General features: G+C 36.9%; 1 protein-coding gene across 7 annotated transcripts in view; it reads left to right on the top strand.

Annotated features, from left to right (window-relative positions):
- Positions 1–20,510, top strand: part of KLHL13 (kelch like family member 13) — an 84,818-nt gene that overhangs the window by 47,133 nt on the left and 17,175 nt on the right. For all 7 annotated transcript variants that reach the window (XM_032701880.1, XM_032701879.1, XM_032701881.1 and 4 more), the window contains 3 exons: positions 12,556–12,697; positions 14,639–14,771; positions 15,013–15,209. In XM_032701880.1, the coding sequence (XP_032557771.1) occupies positions 12,556–12,697; positions 14,639–14,771; positions 15,013–15,209 (472 nt within the window). The remainder of the gene's footprint in view (positions 1–12,555; positions 12,698–14,638; positions 14,772–15,012; positions 15,210–20,510) is intronic.

The raw sequence follows: 20,510 nt of genomic DNA, 5'->3' as shown, positions 1-20,510 counted from the left end.
TGTTGCTGAGAACTGCATTGGTAACAGTGGGGCTGAAACAATCCAGCGCCGTGTGCATGGTCACTATTGTTCTCGGTCAGGAAGGCTGAGGCTGAGGGAGATAACCTGGCTGTACAGAACCTGGGCTGTGCACGCTCCAATTTTAAGATTAATTTTCATGGAAGTGCTTCTACCTTTTTACTGGGAGCCAGTATGTTTAAGGCCACCAGAAGATAAGCTATTACCAATAAATTGCTACCTATTCAGAGTTCTTTAAAAATATGGTTTAAATACAATGACAGTCATGGTGTTAGAAGAGCTGTGAGGCATTTGAACCTATTTCATGGAAAGAGTGCCTTTAGTGTTGTATGTGATGCTTTTGTTTTTTAAACTGTAGTACTTTTAAATGCAAGAAAATCAGAAATAGCCCAGTCTGATCTATCTGCTGCTGAAAGCGAGCGTTTCTTTTGTGCGTCGCCTTTAAATCACTAATCTTAGCTCTGTGTGTGCTCCAGCTTTTGTGCTGGGGATCGTGTAGCTGATTATTTCAGTGTGTTCAAAGCATGAACAGGTTTAGTGATCATGCTTAACTATACGATGCTGAGCTTATCTGGAGCATGAGAAATATGTGATCAGCAGCCCTAATCATCTCCTTATAATGAGTCAATGTATCTCAGCGTTTATGAAGGCATTTCTTTAGTGGCACGCAGACCTGACATTAGCAGGACTCATGAATCTAATGTTAAAATTATTCATACACTTTATTATAAAGAATGAGAAACATTACAAAATGGCACCTATTTGATTTGGCAATATATATCAACTGATTAAAAAAACCCCTTCTAATATAGGTTGACCAGTAAAATAGGTGATAGAATTAATTATCTCCGTTGCAGAGATTACAGTAAATTTATTACTGTTTTATGTGATCCAATCTTTTTCGCATTCATATTTATAAGTTTTCTGTCATAAGTAGTACTCTGCACACTGGCAAAGGGCTTATGTTTTGAGTAAAAGATTGAGGAATAAGTGGTGTGTGAAACAGTACATATATTGATGTAAAATAAATGACCATAAAACTCTAGAATTCACAGATGAATGCTTTTATACTTGGCATTTTGGATCTAGGATATACAAAGGTGTGATGGAGTTTTAATCCCTTTAATACTTGTCATCTTAATCGTACAAAACGGGTTTTAGTGTGGTTTAAAATGTAAAGTAAGGAGGTCCTAAAGGTGTGGGGCTTTTTTTGGTTTGGGTTTTTTTTTTTATATTTGTAATGAAATTCCAATTTTTCAGGTTCCTCTAGTAAAGTTGACCTTAACTTAAAAAAATTTCATGCTGCTTATGATTTACAAGTAACTTATCTAGAGGTTAAACTAATGATCAGGACACACAGATTTTATTAATCTCACTTGGTCTGGGTACCCAATACCTGAACTCTGCCTTAGTTTCCCTGTATCCTGATGCCAAGACTGGTGGTTGTGAGCATGTTTGGCTTCTTGGATGAAGTGTGTTCTTGGATGAAGCAGCACCTACGTACAAAGTACCACTGTGAAACGTTGACTGTCCTGCAAACTGTGCTGCTGGGGTAGCTTAGCTCAATCTCTGCCTGAAAAGTTTGTGGCAGTTCCTGAGGTGGGGAATGAGTATGAGGAGCTCGGAGAGTTCTGTGCTGTGGGAAAGTAGTGGATGGGCAGTACATGAAATAAAGGACCTGTGGAACTTGAGCTGATGAGTTTGAAGGCGAGGAGGTGGTTCTGTTACTGGGAATTCTGCTGGTTTTGCTGGGTCTGGTACTGCTTTCCTGGCAATGGGAAGGAGCAGCAGTGACTCGCTGCCTCTTGGCTGGTAGCTTTGTTTACCACCCGTTATTTATTAGGGATATTTTCAGGACATCCTGACTGCAAGAGGTAACTCTTGATGTTACTCAAAGGATGAAGGGTCCCTCTGATGGGGAATGCAGACATTCGCTGTCTTCTGGTGGAACTGGTCCAGAATTGCTTGAACTTTCCCTCAAGTTACAGAGATACATTTCATAGGGAAAATTAGGTACTATTAAAACTGGAGTGCTGGCATGTGCCAGTATATGTAGGTGTAGCACAGCTGGTTTAGTGCACGAGGGAGGAATGTGCAGCTCTGGGTGCGTGCACATGCCTTTGTCAGGCTGCTTTGCGTTTTCTTTCATGGCACTCATGTTGCTGGGATTTAGAATATAGATTCCTTTTGTCAAACAGTGTGGAAGCTGTTACAGCAAGTTTATGCACCACTACTCAAATTATATTCATATTTGTGGTCGTGTTGACTATGTGGGCAGAGACCTAGGTGACTTAATGTATTATGTGGGCAGTTTCAGCAAGTGAATCAGAGGAAAGGACAAAGTGAATAATACAGAGTTGAAAAAGTGGCATTCTGTGGCATCATAGCTGTCATTTAACGTGACTGCCATGTGTTAAAAACAAAAAACCCCAAAGACTGACCTAAGTAGAGGTTAAGAATTAAAGCACTATTACAGACAGAGTGAGGAACAATTCCACATTTGGTTGCATATAACAGCTTTGAGGTGCTAAGGAACATCAATCCCAGTTATTGTTCATGGGTCACATCATCTCATACATGAAGAAGCAAGAGAATTCCTTCTTATTCACACTACCAACGTCATATTGTTTTCCAAAGTTGTGCACATCTTCCATTAATATGAACGGAAGAAACGTTTGTGGAAACTCAGGAGGTTAAAGAACTATGATGGACATCTACAAAGAATTCAGTAATGCAAAAAAAAATGCAAAAATACTAATTGAAACATATTATTACAGAGGATTGTTCTATCAGACTGTGTCATGTGAGAATATTTTCAGCTGTTTTCTGAAGAGTAAAATGTTCAGTTAAGTGTTTTTAGTCGCCCACATGCCATTCTGAAAAATAAGAAAAATGAAAAAATTCTTAAGAATAATCCGTTTGTAATCTTAGTGCCTTCTATCCTTTTACATGGAATACTATGTTGACATTTTAAATGGCAACTATCCCTTGCATGTGTTTTCTTAAGTAACTGACTAATGTTAGGAGAAATAAATTAAATGTGGTATTCCAAATATATTACTATCAAAGGGTTTGCAACACTGTCAGTCTATCCTGAGTCATGTGCTTGTGAAATTTGTCTGATAGGAAATGCTTCACAGCAATAGAGATCGATTACTGTGCAGAAAAGCAGAATAAATTCTTAATACTCTGGACTAAGCAGCGCTGGTTTTAGCTGCTTATATTGGCTATATAGGTTAATGCTTTTGTGTCATCTTTCAAATATCTGACTTGCTTTACAATAAGCTTTTTGAATTTATGCTATACAGTGATATATACTTAAATGGGAAAAGCTGTGCATGCCTAATTCATTAGACCACCTGTATTAGTTCTCCTTTGTGAGACCACCCTGTGTGTGTCTGCTGCCTTTGTCGGTCATTTTTAGTAGATGAACCCTTTTGTTGGGCTCCTGAGCATTTGATGGGTTACACAATATTCACAGAGAAACACACTCAACTGTCTTTGGCAGCATTTCCATTTTAAGACATTGCTTCCTAGATATTTCAAATTTCAACACATTGAAAGTCAATGTGCAGGTCACGTCATATATTTTTTTAACTAATCTGAGAATACATGCAAAGAGATGAATTGGATGAGTGGGGAATAGAAGGGGCTTGTATCTTACTAGTAGAAGACTGCTTTCAATCCCATAAATTTTGCGTACAGAGTTCTCATTTGTGGCTTTTGATCTTCCTTTTGCTTTTTATATAACAAGTATTTCAGTAGATTACTCTTTTCAAATGTGACGTTTTATTGCAGTAATAAACTGGTAAAAACGAGGGCAAAAAAACACAACCTGTTTGTCATGAAGTTTCCCAGGGCTAATGGTTTTTCTGGGGAGACCTTTAGAGGTGAGAGACCTTTGGAGGTGATGCTGTGGCTTACAGGTCCTCAAAATTCCATGCTTCTCCTTATATAGCATGCTGTGGCAATATTGACATTATGTTGTGACATGCTAAAGCATCTTTATTGAATTATCTAGAATATGTTACTCAGCTTGTTCTGCCTGCATGTCAGTTCTGCCACTTTGTTATTTTTGCCATTATTTCCTTGTTAATGTGGAAAAATCTTGTTGTCCAATCACATTCTACTCACTGACTTTTCTACTTTTGAGGTATTTTCTGTTGATGTTTGGATGAGAATACCTATGGATTTTCATAAAGTACATGGTGAATATTTGGGTTTTAAAATAATAGTTGCTTGTTCTAAATGTTAATAGTGGGAATTGTAGAGTAATAATACATAGCTATAACACTTCAGTAGAAGTTCACATCTATATTAGTGCTGTAATATTTTGTCCAGCAATGACTGAGATTTTTTTTTTTCAGTGTCTAAATTGCAAAAATGTGTTTTTTTCATGGGATGAACAAGTCACACCTGTTATCTGACATGCTTAGATCTAAATGCTTTATCATGTAGAGGAAAAACTATTTTACTATTTAAAGTAATTAATGCTCCTCTGCATTCTCCCCAGGAGGTTGTAATAAAGGAATGCCAAGACAACTGTGAGAAGTGACAAAGCAAGAGGAATGGTAGAGCAGAACCCAAACCCTAATGTCAGAATCTTATTTATTTTTTTTTACTGGCTTTTAAGGTATCAGAATTATTCTGTACAGTATATAGGGGAAAAAAAACCCCAACACTCTGGAAAGGAGTTGTTCTTAAACCTGTTAGAGGAATACAGTGGGATATATATTCTATGACCAAATCTTGCATGTGCAGGTACCACCTTAGTCATATATAGGGTTTTGTCTCCAAGGAACCATTTATTCTGCAAACTCAGCAATTTCTGTGTATGAAAACTAAGGACACATCAGGTAGAACTGTAATCTGCTGGTTTTCTTAAGTATTTTGTAGTGCTCAGGAGGGCTTAAGCTGCCTAGCCAAAATTATGAGTTAACTTTTAAACACTTAAGGCCAAATATAAAGGGCAAAAAATAAATGTTAGTCCAGCCTAAACTGTGAAACTTCTGACTGCTGAATTTTAGCTTTTTCAACAGTGACAGAATAAAATAGTTCTGCTGCTGTAGAAAAGTTACAAGGTATGTGTATTTGTCTTGCTTTTTCTGTTTCTAATAGTAGGAATCAATAGACTAACACCAACTTCGGCAAAAAGTCGTTACAGAGCTGTTTCTAATTTAGCATCATTAAACAATCTGAGTCTGCAAATTTAAACTACAAATGGCTCAATGAATGTAAACCCTTTGTCAAATAGATAAATGTGGATGTGATACTAAGGCTCCCAGAGAGACTAAATGCTGTTAGGAACAAAAGCTTTATAGCACTGACTGAGCCAAATATTGCTTTGTTTCTGTGGAAAACAAATTTGAATTAACCAGCGGGCTGTAATTATGCTGCAAACAGCTTGAGACCTGTGATCATTTAGTTGTTTTAGAAGGAATTTGAAGATAATATTTTCTGTGTGCATATCCTTTGGAAATCGTACCAAATCAGTGGATGATGTTGCTCAGTCCTCTTCTACTGGTATTGTGGGAACTAATTTTGTGCTGGCTTTGGTCACAGTGTGGCCTTGCTAAAAAGCGATACAAAAAGGTTTAAGTGATGTTGGGAGCGTCATCATTTCTGTGTTGTCCATCCATATCCATTGGTGTTGGAAACAGTGATCATATCTTCAATCATCTGAGTGTTTCTAGTAGCTGTCATCATTTCTGGTGACATCCTGGGCTTGTGTGCTCCGACAGAAACTTTTTCTCAATATGGTGATTGCGTGTTGAAATCCAGGAAGACTTGACTATATTAAAAAAAAAAAAAAAAAAAGGAAAAAAAAGAAAGGTTAAGGCTTGACATTTAAGTACTAGTCTCCAAAACTTTGCTTCTAGAGTAGCTTAAGTAGGTTACCTAGAGCCTGACTTGATTTGAACACGGTTCAGTGTCCTGTCCTTCAAATGAGGTTGTGTTTGTTGTTCCCCTCGTGGCTTTGCTGCCTTGGGTGATCAGACTTGCAGAGCTCTCACACTGCATTGCTTCTGTACTGACTTTCCCTTTTGGACACCTTCTTCATGTGGTCACTGGAATGAGCATCTCATGCTACACCTGTGTCTGAACAGCAGGTGAAGTTGGTGCACTCCCTGCCTCTGCTCTCCAGCGTGTGCCCAGAAACCACCTTTGTCCTTCTGTGCTGATTTTGTGAGGTCTGGAAGTCCTATATCCTCATCTCATGCTGCCCTTGGCCAGAGCCTTGTAAAAGTAAAAAGCCACTTCTCACTGCTTTGCTATGTTATATAAAGCCTGGTTTTCTGATCTCCTTTTACAGAACACCCTTAGTTTCGAGGAAGGGTGAAAAATGGAACATCTATTTGCTTTTCAATTTAAGAAACAGAAAGCTTAGGTTTATATACCTTTCTTCTGGAGTGGAGATTTAAAAGAGCTCAGAATGAAGTTACTAAATAAATGTTTAAATGTTCTGCTGTTACTGCTGTCCTTCTAATCTATAAACAAGGTCAGGTGTAAAAAGTGAGATATTTGAATATAAACATCAGAGCATTGCCCAAGGTGAGCAGTATTCAGCACTAGCTGCTGTAGCTATTTTAGAAAATTGCATTCACAGTAGTTACAGTGCAGTGTTCATTGACTTGAGGCAAAAGGTTTGTAAACTTGTGGTTGTGATGGCCCCTTTCAAGCGAACATCATTAAGTGACGATTTTAAGAAATTCAGTAACCTGATAAATGCAAAATGTTTTTAATTACATTTGCAACCCCTAGCTCATCTATTAAAAATATAGTCTTTAAACTGTCCAGTAAAAACACCGACATCTGAAGCTGATAGAATGGGATAACTGGTCATAATAATAAGGGAAAAAAAAGGGCAAGATTCCCACTCCTAATGTTCTGTGTGTGTCACAAAGGTGATCCATGCAAATCGATTTAGGTCCTGCCTTCCAGTGCCGTTCCTGTGTTCATCCTGCAGTCGGATCTCAAGCAGCAGCGTGGGTCAGTACCTGTGCCCCCAGAGCAAGAACTGAACGTACTAGATGGACTGTTGAGAGGAGTTAACTTGCTATGTCAACCTATCAGAACAAAAATGAACTTTTCTCTTTGTTTTCTCTTCTGCAGTCATGTATCTCTTTTAAAAAACTTGCATTTCTTATAGACACTTCTGTATTTTTGTAATAAGAAATCATTAACAAATGATAAAACTGTTTAGTTTTACTGGGTTGGTGATACCATAGAAGAGTTAAGTTAGAAACTCATGTTAAAAAACAGTAATAAAAGGAAGAGATGTTATTTTAGGGGAGGACAAGTGTAAAAGTAACTTCTTTGCCTGAATAAAGGATTTCCTGAAATTGTATGAGTAGGAGATATGGAATGGAAGAAATGTGAAATACCATGATAGTGTAATTTGTTCATCTACATTATATTAATATTTGCATTTCTTAATAGAAGTATTATGAGATTTTCTTTTATACAATGCTGCCATATCAGTTGTGCTTATTGAACTCCAAGGTGGACATTTAATTTGTTGGGAAATTCCTAAAGTCATTACTCATGAAGTTGGAACATCTGTTCATAATAGGAAGACAGTAATAGAGTCAACACTTACTTTTTGGCAGAACAAGCTTACTAAAATACTTTCTGTCAGATTACGCAAAGTAAAAAAAAATTACTGTATATTTAATAGTAAATGAAAGTTTTGTTGTATTTTACAGATCTTTTCATTAGTAAGTTCATTAGCAAATTACATTCATAGCTGCATGTACAGGATAGCCCTGTAATGTGACAGATTTTCAATAAGTCATAAAATTGTAAAAATTTGGCTTATAGTAAGAATGTCTTAATATGAAATTGAAATCTTGTTCTTTGTTACCTGATAAATACCAGAGTCCTGGCATATGCCAAGGGTGATTGCTGAAGATGCCATTTACCAGTGACCAGAACACTTGTGGTTATGAGTCATTGAACAGTAATTTGACAGAGAAAATAAGTTGTAGTTCTTTCAAAAACAAGCTGCTGAGAAATTAAGAATTCACTGTCTGACCTATATGGCTTTGGCAAGCTTTTACTGACTTATGTAAAGATTGTGGGTTTTAAGTAAATGGAGAACATGCACTCTAAAATATCTGTAGCTGTAGGCTGATCTCCTTTATTTTCAAAGACTCTGCACAACAGATGAATGGTTTACTAATGTAAATGAACAAATCCTTAATATTCTTGGTTGCCTTGTTTCTGTTGCATCAGAATGAGCTCAACTACTTCTGAAGAAAACATAACAGAATATTGTTTTATTTTATTTATGCCACTGAGCTCTATACAAAATGGCCACTCCATAATTTGAATATTCTAGTTGAGAATAAAATTTGTAATAGTTTCCACAGATCTTTGCTTATCGTGGGTCGCCTGGATGCCTCTGAACAGTTTTACCAGGTTAATATTTGCTAAGTGCTTTAGAAAGCAGTTTGCCTCTGTAAATCATGTTGTATCTCCAGCCAGTTAAATTTGTCAGTATTTGCTGGAAAGCTAAAGCATATTAATATCCATATAACGCACACTCTGTATTTCATTGCTACAAAAATACCAGTTGGAAGTACTTGGAGGATTAACTTGGAGTCACATTTGGTTATAGCTGTAAGGGAAAAACTGCTGTACTTGAAAGGATCAGTGTAAGGTTAGAAAGAAAATTCTGATTCAAGTTACTTTGTGATGGCAACTAATTAACCTCTGGTGCCTTTCTCTGAACTGTGAACCACTGCATCCCAGAGGTTGCAGCTCCTCTGCCCTCCTATTGCAGTGTTAATATTCATTTCACATTCAATTCCAACATTCCCTTCTTCTTACCACTATAATGTTCAACCCCCTCCAGGCCAAGCGTGTGCCTTGAAGGTGGTGTTAATTTCCACATTCAGAGCAGCTTGTTATGAATTCTCACTACATGTTATTGTAGTTTTAACTTTTTCTAACTTTTTTTTTCTTTTTTTTAAAACTGGTTAAAAATGGTACTGCTGTGCTGCACTTCTTGTTTAATGATTTCCGTTGATCAGAACAATAGAATTAATTAGAAAGTGAATTAACTTTCTTCTTCAGTATATGCTTAATTGTGATACACTGTACTTATATTAAAGTAAAAAAATCAATATGTTTACATTCATTATTATTGAGTTAATTATAGTGCTTAGCAGACCTATGTTAATGAATGTAAATAATGCCTTTGGTAAGTGTCCAAAGAAGACAGATGTACTTACTATGGTTTTGTTGGGAATTCAGTTGGACATGAAGCGCATTTCCTGCCTGTTCTGGCTGTGAATGGCAGAGTTATTTCTGAATATTCACTTTACAGCCCCCCCAGCAGAAGTTATGTTCTGAATGCTTTGAAATTTTTCTGCAGGGCAGTTTTAAATTATTGTGTGTGATACAGTGCTTGGGTTCTGCTCTCCATATATTTCTATCAACACAGAGAGTAAGAGCTGTCGCAGTTGCACTTTGTCTTGCAAAGAAAGGTTCCTCTTGTTGTGTGACGATAAATGCTGAAACTTGCACAGAGCCAGTGACAAAGACATGATTTCTGGTTGCTCTGGGAGTGCTCTTTCCCTCTCGGTGAATGTCACAGAGCTGGAATTCAGGGGATCAGGGTGCTGTCACCAGGTCTTATTGCTGACTTGCGTTGGAACTCCTGCCAAACCCAGCTCCTCAATGTCACTTTCTGCAGAAAGGGAGAGGGTACTTGGCCCTCCTAAACTGTTAAGCTGTAGGTTAAAAAGGTGGTTTATTTAGCAATGACAAAACAAACAAACAAAAATCCCCAAAGCCCCACAAACAAACACATCCCAGGTTTTTTTGTCATAGTTGCTTAGATATAAGCAAAAAATCACTATAATATTAATACAATCTGCTTATCTTTAATATTTTTTCTCGTGGAGTCATACACAACCAAGTCAAGGCTTGAGACTAGAACTGTAACACTTATATTCTGGTGGATTTTTATAGTGTGAAATTTGCAGGTTTTAATGTCTAATTCACGTGTGCAAGTTCCTGTCCATATGTAACAACCAGTGTGGAAGAGAAATAGTGCAAATCTCTTCTGCAGAAGAGCTCCAAGTTGTGAGCTGCTGAGCTGATGTGTGTGGTACAGGTATTAGAGAACTGCTTATCTATTGCAAATCAGGTAGGGGAAATAACTGCTTATAGTCACACCTGGCACATCGAATGTGTACTGTTAAGTATTGCAAGTATTGTAACTTTTTTTATATCCTCTCTGTTGGCTGTGCAGTTGTAACAAGGCACTGTGTGCTATAGAGACCAACCTCTTAGGGCAGAGCTTGGGAAACTGTGTGTGACATGACCCGTTCAGAAAAATGTTTCCATGATCCCTGCTGTTCTTGGAATAAATGGAACATGGTCAAGGTCTTTGCCTTCATTTACAAAACTTATGAATTATACTGGCTGTCAGGAAATCAAGCAGTGTTATGGCAAACATGGTAAAAAGCTCAGTCCAAAGAGCCAAGAAGGTTGGCTTACTTGTGTATTTCTTTTCCTAATGATTTTAATGGATGTGTACATCTTCTATTTTCTTCTGAATTTAGAGAAAGTATTTTAAAAGCTCCTTCATGTAACATCTATCTGATCTGACATTCTGGGAAACTGCTTCAAGAACAAACAGTCAGATTCGTGCTTGTTGAATCTGTTGTTCCTTCCCACCCACGCTTACAAGTCTCCCCACATTATTTTATATTTCTTCTTAGAAAGACATGTACAAATTTAGAGACTGGGTGTCCTTTGAAATTATGTTAGATTCTTGCCTTGATGTGAATGTATTAAAACTAAAACAAACAAACACCACCAAAGCTAAAACACCCTAGAACAAAGTGAACAAAAATATTTTGGGTCATGAGCTAGAAATTCCTTTGCTGCTGTGTTACATTGTTGTATTTGTTGTATGCCAAAGATAGCTTGGAGAACACTTTTCTGAAGTACACCCTGTAAACTTTAATAAATTCTGGATTTGTTTTATAAAATAGAGATAATTCTGTTTCAAAATTGCACAAATTTTGCATGCTGCAGTACATCCACATTTATTGGTTTATTCAGCTGTCTGAATACATTAGAAGTCACAGCTATTTAGATGTACCCTTGTTCCTACAATGTTATGTCTGTGTGCATAAAATCTCACTGTTTCAAACCCATGTATGCTGTTGAATGGTGAATTTGTTCTGAATATGTTTTTGTAGCTGACCTTTTGTACTCATGGGTTTGAACAAGGCACATTGGTGCTTTCGGGGTAATGTGTGAGTTTCAGAAACTGCTCTGCATGGGCTTTGTACCCAAAGAAGGTGGGGGAAATATTTTTTTATAAAAGGAAATGATGAAAATTATTTATCTTCTGCAAATTCCAAATTTGCCCTTACATAGTGAACATAATCAAAATTGGGGAAGAGGAGGGGGATTTAAGCATTTATTTAAAGTAATTTCTGAAACTAGCTTGGAGGCCAGTGTTTTAACCTGCACATTTAAAATTTGGAAAACTTTTCCTGTCTGAGTTTTGCAGCAATTACATCAAATGGCAATCTTCTGTGAGGCACGGAGTCTTTATTAATAATGAAGATGCCCTCATCTGTAGATTAACAGCTTATGTTTGCTAATTAAAATTGTGTATATATGAGTTATGCTGCCCTGCATGCTCATAGGTGGCACATTAGATCACGGAAATTACAGAAGCTAGTTATTGTTAATATTTCTGGAGATGAAATTAATTTACATTGTATAATAATTACAGGTTAGGGTAGTTAGACTCTCATATGTATATCTCTTTATGTAAACCTAATTTACATCTTAAGATGAAAATAGAAGGCTAATAATAGTGCAGTAATTCTTTAACTGTTCTACTCAAAATTAGCTCTTCCTATCTAGATTTGGACAGTAATTGCTGGGAATCAAATCTTAAATTAAAATTGTGAAGTGGTTGCCTGCAGTAGCAAAATACTGGATCATCATGTCCTAATGGAGTTCTAGTCTCTAGTTTCTAAAGGCAGCTTAAAGTTACAGCTTGAAACTCCATGGTCTGTATTTTCTATTATGGTGTTCATAGATGAGCAAGATAATGCAAACCATAAGACTGAAAATGCTTACTTAAAAATATTACACTTAGAGTTTTTATATTTCACCAGAGTTTGCCAAGGAAAAGCTAAGATACTTGATTTTGGAAACCAGATAAAACCCCTGCAAGCATCCTACAATACTGAAAGCACATGTAGAAATAAAGTGGTGTGCTAGTGTCTAAATCAGGGACTTGGGAGTGGAAGGAAAAAGAAAAACTTACTAGCCGAAAATCAGGTTTTTGAAGTTATGCTTTTTTAGAGACTTAATGCTTCACTTTCTTAAATTAGCTGAAGGGAACCACTAAGGACTGATTCTGTTGCCTGCAGATTTTTTTTTTCCTATAGCCTCTCAGCTGTTACATTTCATCCCAGAAGACTGTGGTTTAAGAACAAAAGATCACTGAGTGAAAATGAGTTTGGTCTTAAGTTTCCTCTGTTCCGATTTTCGTAGATCTCTGGTGGAAGAGGAGGATCCTCATATGAAAGTATCTCTTGGTAGCAGCGATATGGGCGTCTCTGCCCATCTACAGTCTTCGAAGACAGGAACCACAAGATTTTTCACCAGCAATACTCACAGTTCTGTGGTGTTACAGGTAATTAAATATTCTTATGTTTGTATTGATCTGTGCTGAGAATTTTGGCTGCTCTAAACAATGCCTCCTCTCAATAGCCTTTATCAGTCTGGTATTTCCTAAAAAGGCCTCAAAAACCCCCATGTTATTGTGCTGGGCTGGCAATGCCCACAAGCAAGCATAGCCTGTGACTGCATTTCCACTGAGTTAAAGATTCAACTTGTAGAAACAGCATGAAAAGCCTGGCCTTTTCCTTGGGTCGTATCCTTGTCCACTCTCAGTTTCTAAGAGGTTATATAATTTAAATTATGAAGTGACAGCAGTGTCAAAGAAGCTCACTTAAATGTAATCATGTAATTATGTTAGGCAAACACTTGTATACCATCTCCTGTGTGAAAGCTGCTGTAGGGATGTGATGAGGAGAACTCTGTGCTCCATCTTTACATCCCTAAGCTGGCAGAGCCCTGCCAGGTTTGGTGTAACAGCCTGTGCTGGGCCCGACTGTGGCGCTGCTGTATGGCAGGACATTCCTCTAACAGATAAAAATGTGATCCTTCCTGAAGCTTTAGGAATTTAAGAGTGTAGTCATTTTATCCTCTCGTTTCTGCTGGAGCTTTTACATGCCATACAGAGTCAATCCAACAGCTTCATAGCTCTTGCTGCTTTGCAGTGTGGTCTTTCTCAGTAGTGCAGATGACTTTTCTATGGTAATGATTCCTTGGAAAACTGCCACTAACTTTTTTTACTTGCTGCCTAAATAGATTGCCTCAGTTTGGGGAAAAAATTTGATTTTTAGTTCACAGAAGCTAGTGATTTTTTTGATTTAGTTTCTAAGGCTTGCATGGTTGGGCATAGTTTTTCCTTGCTTGAACATTAGGCAGAGAGCTTATTTCCTCCTTACTAATTTCTTTCTTCCAAATTTGAGCAGTTGGTGAACTGGTAGTTTTGTTTGTAGCCTAGTTTGTAGGAACTACAGGCAAGTCATTTGACTGATTGAAATACACTGGGTTTATATAATCCTGTCTTTGGCTTCCGATACATTGAAGCCAATACTCATTTTTTCGTTTGCACTCTGTTCTTTTCTGTGCAACAAATTTGAATGTTCATTTCTACTTACTTTTGCAGTTTTAAAAATACAAACTTGCTTTAAGAGAAGTTAAATTTTAAAGCATGCAGGTTGATCCCAAGACTTCTTTAAGTTTTAAATCTATAAAGACAATATTTGCATTCTTGCTAGTATTAGAAAAACACCAGGTTGAAGGAAAATATTTTATGTTTGCGCTTATGTTCTGTAGTGCATGAAGGAGGAGAGTATTTCACCCATCTTCCAGTATCCTCAACTTTAGAGGAAAATCTTATTCTACAATGCTTTAGCTGACTCTATTGTTTTATTACATTTAGCCATTATATGTAATTCAGAGAAGATCAGATGTATAATGGGAGCTAATTTTGGAATTTGGTAACAAATTTGATAATCATGGAACCAGGTGACAGCTTTTCTTTCAGGCTGCAGAATTTGGCAGCCACTTAGGCTGCAAAGCACTTAAACTGGTGTGGAACAGAATTATATCTAGAATGCATATGTGTCCAGAAAAGGTAGGTCCAAAAAAAGACATCAGTCCCTACCTGAAAAAACTGCTATTGTGAATGCTTACAAAAGAAACACCTTCCTGAAAATACCTTAATTATTTGAATAAAGCTACTTTCTAAGGTCCAGTGTACTTTGCATTCTTTGGCCATATCTGGAAAATAATGATTATTCTGCTTGTTTTCAATGAATAATAATAATAGAATATATTAGAGATAATGGGTTTAAGATGACAAATTATTTCTTTGTCACTTTTTCGGTACTACAGTACGTATGGATGTAAAAGTATAAATAAGTATTTACAAAAGGGAAATGAAAGATTCCTACTCTCCTCCCAAATCAAGTGGGTGCTTTGCACTGTGCTTTTCCTGCAGGGTTTTGACCAGCTGCGAGTGGAAGGTTTGCTTTGTGATGTGACGCTTGTTCCTGGAGATGGTGACGAGGTGTTTCCTGTTCACAGAGCAATGATGGCTTCTGCCAGTGATTACTTCAAGGCCATGTTCACAGGTGGGGTTTTTGTTAGAGTTGCTGTCTCCAAGCTGCTGTCATTGGGACACTCAGACACAAGTTCAGTGCTGGGTGTGAATCAGGACTGCAAACGACGTTATGGACTAATTAACTCTCTCTACTCTTGCATATGGGGTTTTTAATTAAAATTTTAAATTATGTTTTAATTTTGTATAAGTTTATGAGATTATTTCAACCCCATCAAAATGATCACATAAATTTACCTGTGTGTCTTTTTCAGGGGGAATGAAGGAACAAGATTTAATGTGCATTAAGCTTCATGGTGTGAACAAAATAGGCCTAAAGAAGATCATTGATTTCATCTATACTGCAAAACTTTCCCTTAACATGGACAACCTTCAGGACACTCTGGAAGCTGCCAGTTTTTTGCAGATTTTACCTGTTTTGGACTTCTGTAAAGTGTTTCTTATCTCTGGGGTAAGACTCCTTGTTTCCCATTTACAATGATTAATGCCTTGGTATGTGGGGGTTTCTTTTATAATGACATTGACCATGTAATAGTCGAAGTTAAGTCTAAAACTTGCCATTATTCATAATTTGGATTCCCAGAGAACAAGTTTGCTGTGTTGTTTTCTTGAAAATCTTTTTTTTTTCTGAGTATTACGTACAGTGTCAGTTTATGTAAGTGCAAGAGCTGTGCCATCAAAGCACTTCTGCCTGGAGAGACACTTTGGTGTTATTTGTAATGTTTCCTGGAGGTTTTCTAATGTTAATGTTAATTGATTATATACCTTACTAGAAATTTCATTTTACCTGTAACAGGGAGACTGGTGTGTTCCACATGAACTCATATTATATGGAATTCAGCTTTCTGATAGCCTGTAATGAGAAATAAAGAACCAGGTATTCCCATTGCTCTGCAGAGTACAGGCTTAAAAATGTGACCTCCCTAGTTGACATATACTACCAGGATTTCTGCAAAGAAGAGGACTCCAAGCTGGTAATAACAGCAATTTGTTTTGTAAAGGAAGTGTTAGAGACATCTAGGGTCTATAATGTGCTGTTTTGCTTTTAATTTGGGAATATTTTCTAACTGGCTGAGATTCTCTGAGATTATTGCAATAATGTTTCATTAATCTTAATACTCTTCAATCCTACACCACCTATTTTATGTTGCTCAGTGGTTTTTTGCCTTCCAAAATGAACACAGTATGCCTTTCCAGGGTTGACACTATTATAAATATCAGCTTGGGAAAAGGTCTTAGTGGTGTTCTAAATCAGGGATTTGGAGCGGCCTCCCGTTGATGGGAGGTGAGCCCCAGGGACATCATGTTGCCCTTTCCCCTTTCTGCATAGGGCAGCTGCTTGTTTATTTTGCTTTCTGAGGGAAAGAGCTTTTTTAATATTAAATAGTGTTATTTGGAATAATTTTTTTCATTGTTTAAAATGCTTGTTCTGTGAAGGTGCCTTCACTTATGATATCGACTCAGTCACTGCTCTTGTTCAAGTAAAAAAGGTCTTGTTTGATACTACATTTTCAAAGAATCAGGAAGACTTTATTAATTCTCTTCATTTTATTGATTCTTTTTTTCTGGAAGGCTTTCATTTACACAAATGTCTAAGGAGACATAATTTAATTCATGGTGTAGCTCTAGAGGAAGTACAAAATTGAGGTTGTGCTGTTGACCTGGTTGTATTCTCCACATCCTTGTATAAAGAAATTTTGAATGAACTTACTTTTGTTGGAACAAGAGTTGGCTAGGAAATTGGGTTGTGGTTTTTCACTTTTTTAATTATCATATCTTAGCTTTACAAAGACTATTCCCCAGTTTCACTCTATTTTTTTGAAGGAGCATTTCTGTAATTTAAATGAGTATTCTAAGCAAGTCTTGAGCTGATTTCTACTGAAGATATCTGACTTGAGAGCAGCATCCACGACCTGATGTAAGCATTTCCAGACAAATGCTTATTTGTCTTTGAATTGTCTAGGGAGTCCATTATTAAAGAGATTATAGAAGTCAGTTTATGTAAGGCATAATGTAATTGTGTTAATTCATAAGAGGGTTTTGGAAATATTTAGAAAGAAAAGGAGAAGCTTAAGGTAACAGCTTAATTCATGTAACAAAAACAGTGAGACCTTCAAAGAATTGTATCTGTTGTAGTTGACTTGAAAGTGTTCTTTTATTTGCTCTGCATGTACACCTCTCCTGTCGAGTAGCCCATTGCTGTGACAATCTTTGCTCTGTAGCCAAACTGACTCTGAGAAACACTGAAATACTTCCTAAGATGTTTTCAGTTTAACTCAGTTTTAAATATTTATAGCTGTACAATAGACTAGGACTACTCCTATGTTCACATCTAAATGAGGCATAATGTAATTTAAATTAATAAAAATGCCATGGAACTGTTTTCAGAGTAGTGAGTGCTGGAGAGCACGCAGTAGTGATTTTGCAAAAGTAGGAGTAGTGTACAAAATGGAGAAAGATGAGAAACTGTCCAAGTAAATTACAGCACTCAGGGGAAAATCACAGGGTAATGGGGAAGGGGGTGTTGTACTGTAATTAAAGACAACATTCCAGAACATTGAAAATGAATGTTTTGGCTGTACTTGCTTAAGTAAAATTTATTCCTTCCATAATTCTGTGCTTTAGAGTTTTTTGTAACAACTAGCAAATTGTCAAATATTGAGGGCTTAATACTTGGAAGTCCTGTCTTGTCAAAAGAACTTGGTTATCTGAGGATGGAGCAAGGTAATCTGTTTTGTGGGAGCGTGGGATTTAATGCTGCGACCAGCTCTGCCAGCCACCAGAAATTTGCCTTTTGTTAGGTAGGGGTATGATTGATTCCACTTTCTGAGCTGGTCAAATTTCTTTGCTGTTTTTTCCTGGCTTCTGTGTATGGGAGCCCACAGAAAAATTGAGGGTTTCAGGGGTATGTGAGCTCTTTTAAACTTCCACTCTTTGAAACACTGTGTTAAGTGCTTCAATGTCTAACGGTCATTGGAACAAAACAGAGTTAGGCACCCAGATGTTTTGTGGTACTGGGCTTCAGAGCTTGACTTTCTGTGCGTGTTATTTCTGAGCTTCTCTCAGAAATATGCTTGCAATCGTTTTGCTGTGTCCAGTTTTGTAGTATTTTATAGTCCATTAAGTTTTTATGACAGCTTGGGTAGTGATTGCTTCAAAATTTCAAAGAATTAAGTGAACCACATTCTCAAGAAAGCACTTTGGCTTTTGCATTGGGATTTGCAGGCTGTAATAATACAGTGTTGTGCTTGACCTTTCTTTTTTGAAAAGCTTTTTAGTATTTTGTGCAACTTCTGCTTTGTAATAACAATTGCAATGAGTAACATGAATGAGTGTCTCTGCTCAGGAGTCAAAGACCACATAAAATAGAATTTATTTAAATAAAATTTTCAACTCCTTATGGAGCTGCTTAGCTGTTTATGGCTTTTAGATCTTTCTGTGTGAGTATTTTTAGTAGTTACTGGATACACTGTACAGCCAGTCTTATATTTTCATCTGATATTTCCATTCCTCCTGTTCACTTTGGTGGGATTTCCAGAAGTTACAGTTGATGAGCTCCTGATTGACTGACTTTCATACAGAACCATTTCCATGCGTCTCATGAGTAGCATAGCATAAGTCAGACCTTTTTTTTTTTTCAACACTTGAGTAACTGATGTACTTAAGTGTTTAAGTAGCATTACTGTACTTACTCTCTGTCCAATTTCAAATATTTAAGTAAAAGTAGCTATTGCATTACATTCTATTGAAGGTTTTTTTGGGGTTTTTTTGACTCAGGATATAAGAATGTATAGAATATATATATTTTTATGACTGTTAAGTCTTTGCAATATAATTTAGCCTGGTACAATGATTATTATCTTAGAACATGGTAAAGAGGGTAATAGTAATTTTGCCAGGGAAAGTAACTTTTAAGAAAATATTTGCTTTGGCACCCTCATCTGAGGTGAATGGTGGAATTTGTTAGCGAGCCAAATGTAGTGCACAATTTCATAAGCATAATGGGAAGTTCTTGCAATCATATATGAAAAATCCCAACCCTGAGTGCAGTACAGTTCCAGTGGATTAATAAAGGCAGTGTAAGGTAAATGTTCTGAGAATTTTGGGGTGACTGGAAACTGCTCATGTCATGTTCATCAGTCATTAACAGTGTGTAATGTGTCAATAAATTTCTCAAATGTAAGAATTCCAGGAATATATTCAATTGCATTGATTTACAGTGTAACATAACTATGATAATACATAACTCAATGCATGCTGGGCACTTGGTAAGTGTCAGAGTGTCTGCAGTGACTCCAAATACTTCACTGCAGCCTGAACCCCATGTACCAATGGTACAGAACCTGTATGGGTTTTGCTTTGATCTTTTAACTTCAAGCATGCCTTTGCAGTGGGCAGTATCTTACCTTCACGTGGAGGAAGTGCTGCATCTCTGTGTTTTGATGCCAGTAAATGTATTCCAAAGGGATTTTTAAATACAATAACTGTATACCAAGAGTTAAGATTTGTGCTATGCTGCAAGTAAGATGTTTATGATTTTTCCATTGCTTAATTTTTTTATTATACAACTGGAAAGAAATTTTAGAAGTAAGAATGTCCTGTTTCATTTACTTAATTTATGGCGTGGTGTTACTTCCATTATGCAATTAATTTATGTAAATTAAAAATTTAGGATTCATCCTTAGGAAATGTACAGAAATTAGAATCATAGAACAGCTTGGGTTAGAAGGGACCTTAAAGATGATCTAGTTCCAACACCCTTGCCATAGGCAGTGACACCTTTTACTAGACCAGGTTGCTCAGAGCCCCGTCCAACCTGGCCTTGAGCACTTCCAGGGATGGAGAATCCACAACTTCTATGAACAACCTGTTTGGTACTGACTATAAAAAACAGTCAGAGAATGTTTTATAGGCCACTACTTGTTGGTGTGATTACATTTTTATATAAACAATGTGGTCTGTCTTGTAATAATAAAATAATTTCCAGGTATCCATTGCACATATAGTTTCATAATAGAACTCCTGAGAGTCCACTGCACCTTCATCTTACAGATAGGATCTGATTACAGGGTTACTGTTCCTGGAGATGAAGAATAAGGTTTGGAACCTTTGAGTGTATGAAGGCGTTTCAAAATGTGTGAATGAAGACTTTGGATAACCACAGATCTTAACTCCAGGGCAAGTTAGATCAGTTTCTAGTGAATTAAGATTATCTCCTATTCCTGTACTCATTAGACATTTGAATTGTCTGGTATTAAAGGGCAATGATCAGATTGAGTTATACAGCATTAAAATCTTGTAATCTCTGTCATGACCAGAAGGTCATTTGAAGGTTTTTGAAATCTTAGGTTGCAGTCAGGTCATAGTCCTCAATCTTTATAATCTTTTTAAAAATAACCATGAGGTTCGGAAGCTTAAATTCTTTTGGCATTACAAGTATAATGAGAATCACAAAGTCGTGGAAATGGTTGACACTGAGTAGGACTGACATGCACAGAGACTAGAAAGCATGTGTAAATGAAGCTTGAATTGCAATAAGGTTTGAATGCAAAAAAAGCTGCAATTCTCAGCAAGAAGCGTTCGATTGACTTGCTTTGTACATGTAGCACGGAGCTCGATGAAATTAATTGACTGGATTCTCTGGAAACCCACTTTAAGTTACACCCCATGCCTGACATGTTTCTTCCTCCCTCTGCTTTGGATCCCAAGTGACCTCAGAAATTTAGGAGCCAAAGACATCAGAAACATAGAT

This window comes from Chiroxiphia lanceolata, chromosome 14 (genome assembly GCF_009829145.1).
Source record: "Chiroxiphia lanceolata isolate bChiLan1 chromosome 14, bChiLan1.pri, whole genome shotgun sequence".
NCBI classification, from domain to species: Eukaryota; Metazoa; Chordata; class Aves; order Passeriformes; family Pipridae; genus Chiroxiphia; species Chiroxiphia lanceolata.
This window is presented reverse-complemented; position numbering and strand designations above follow the sequence as displayed.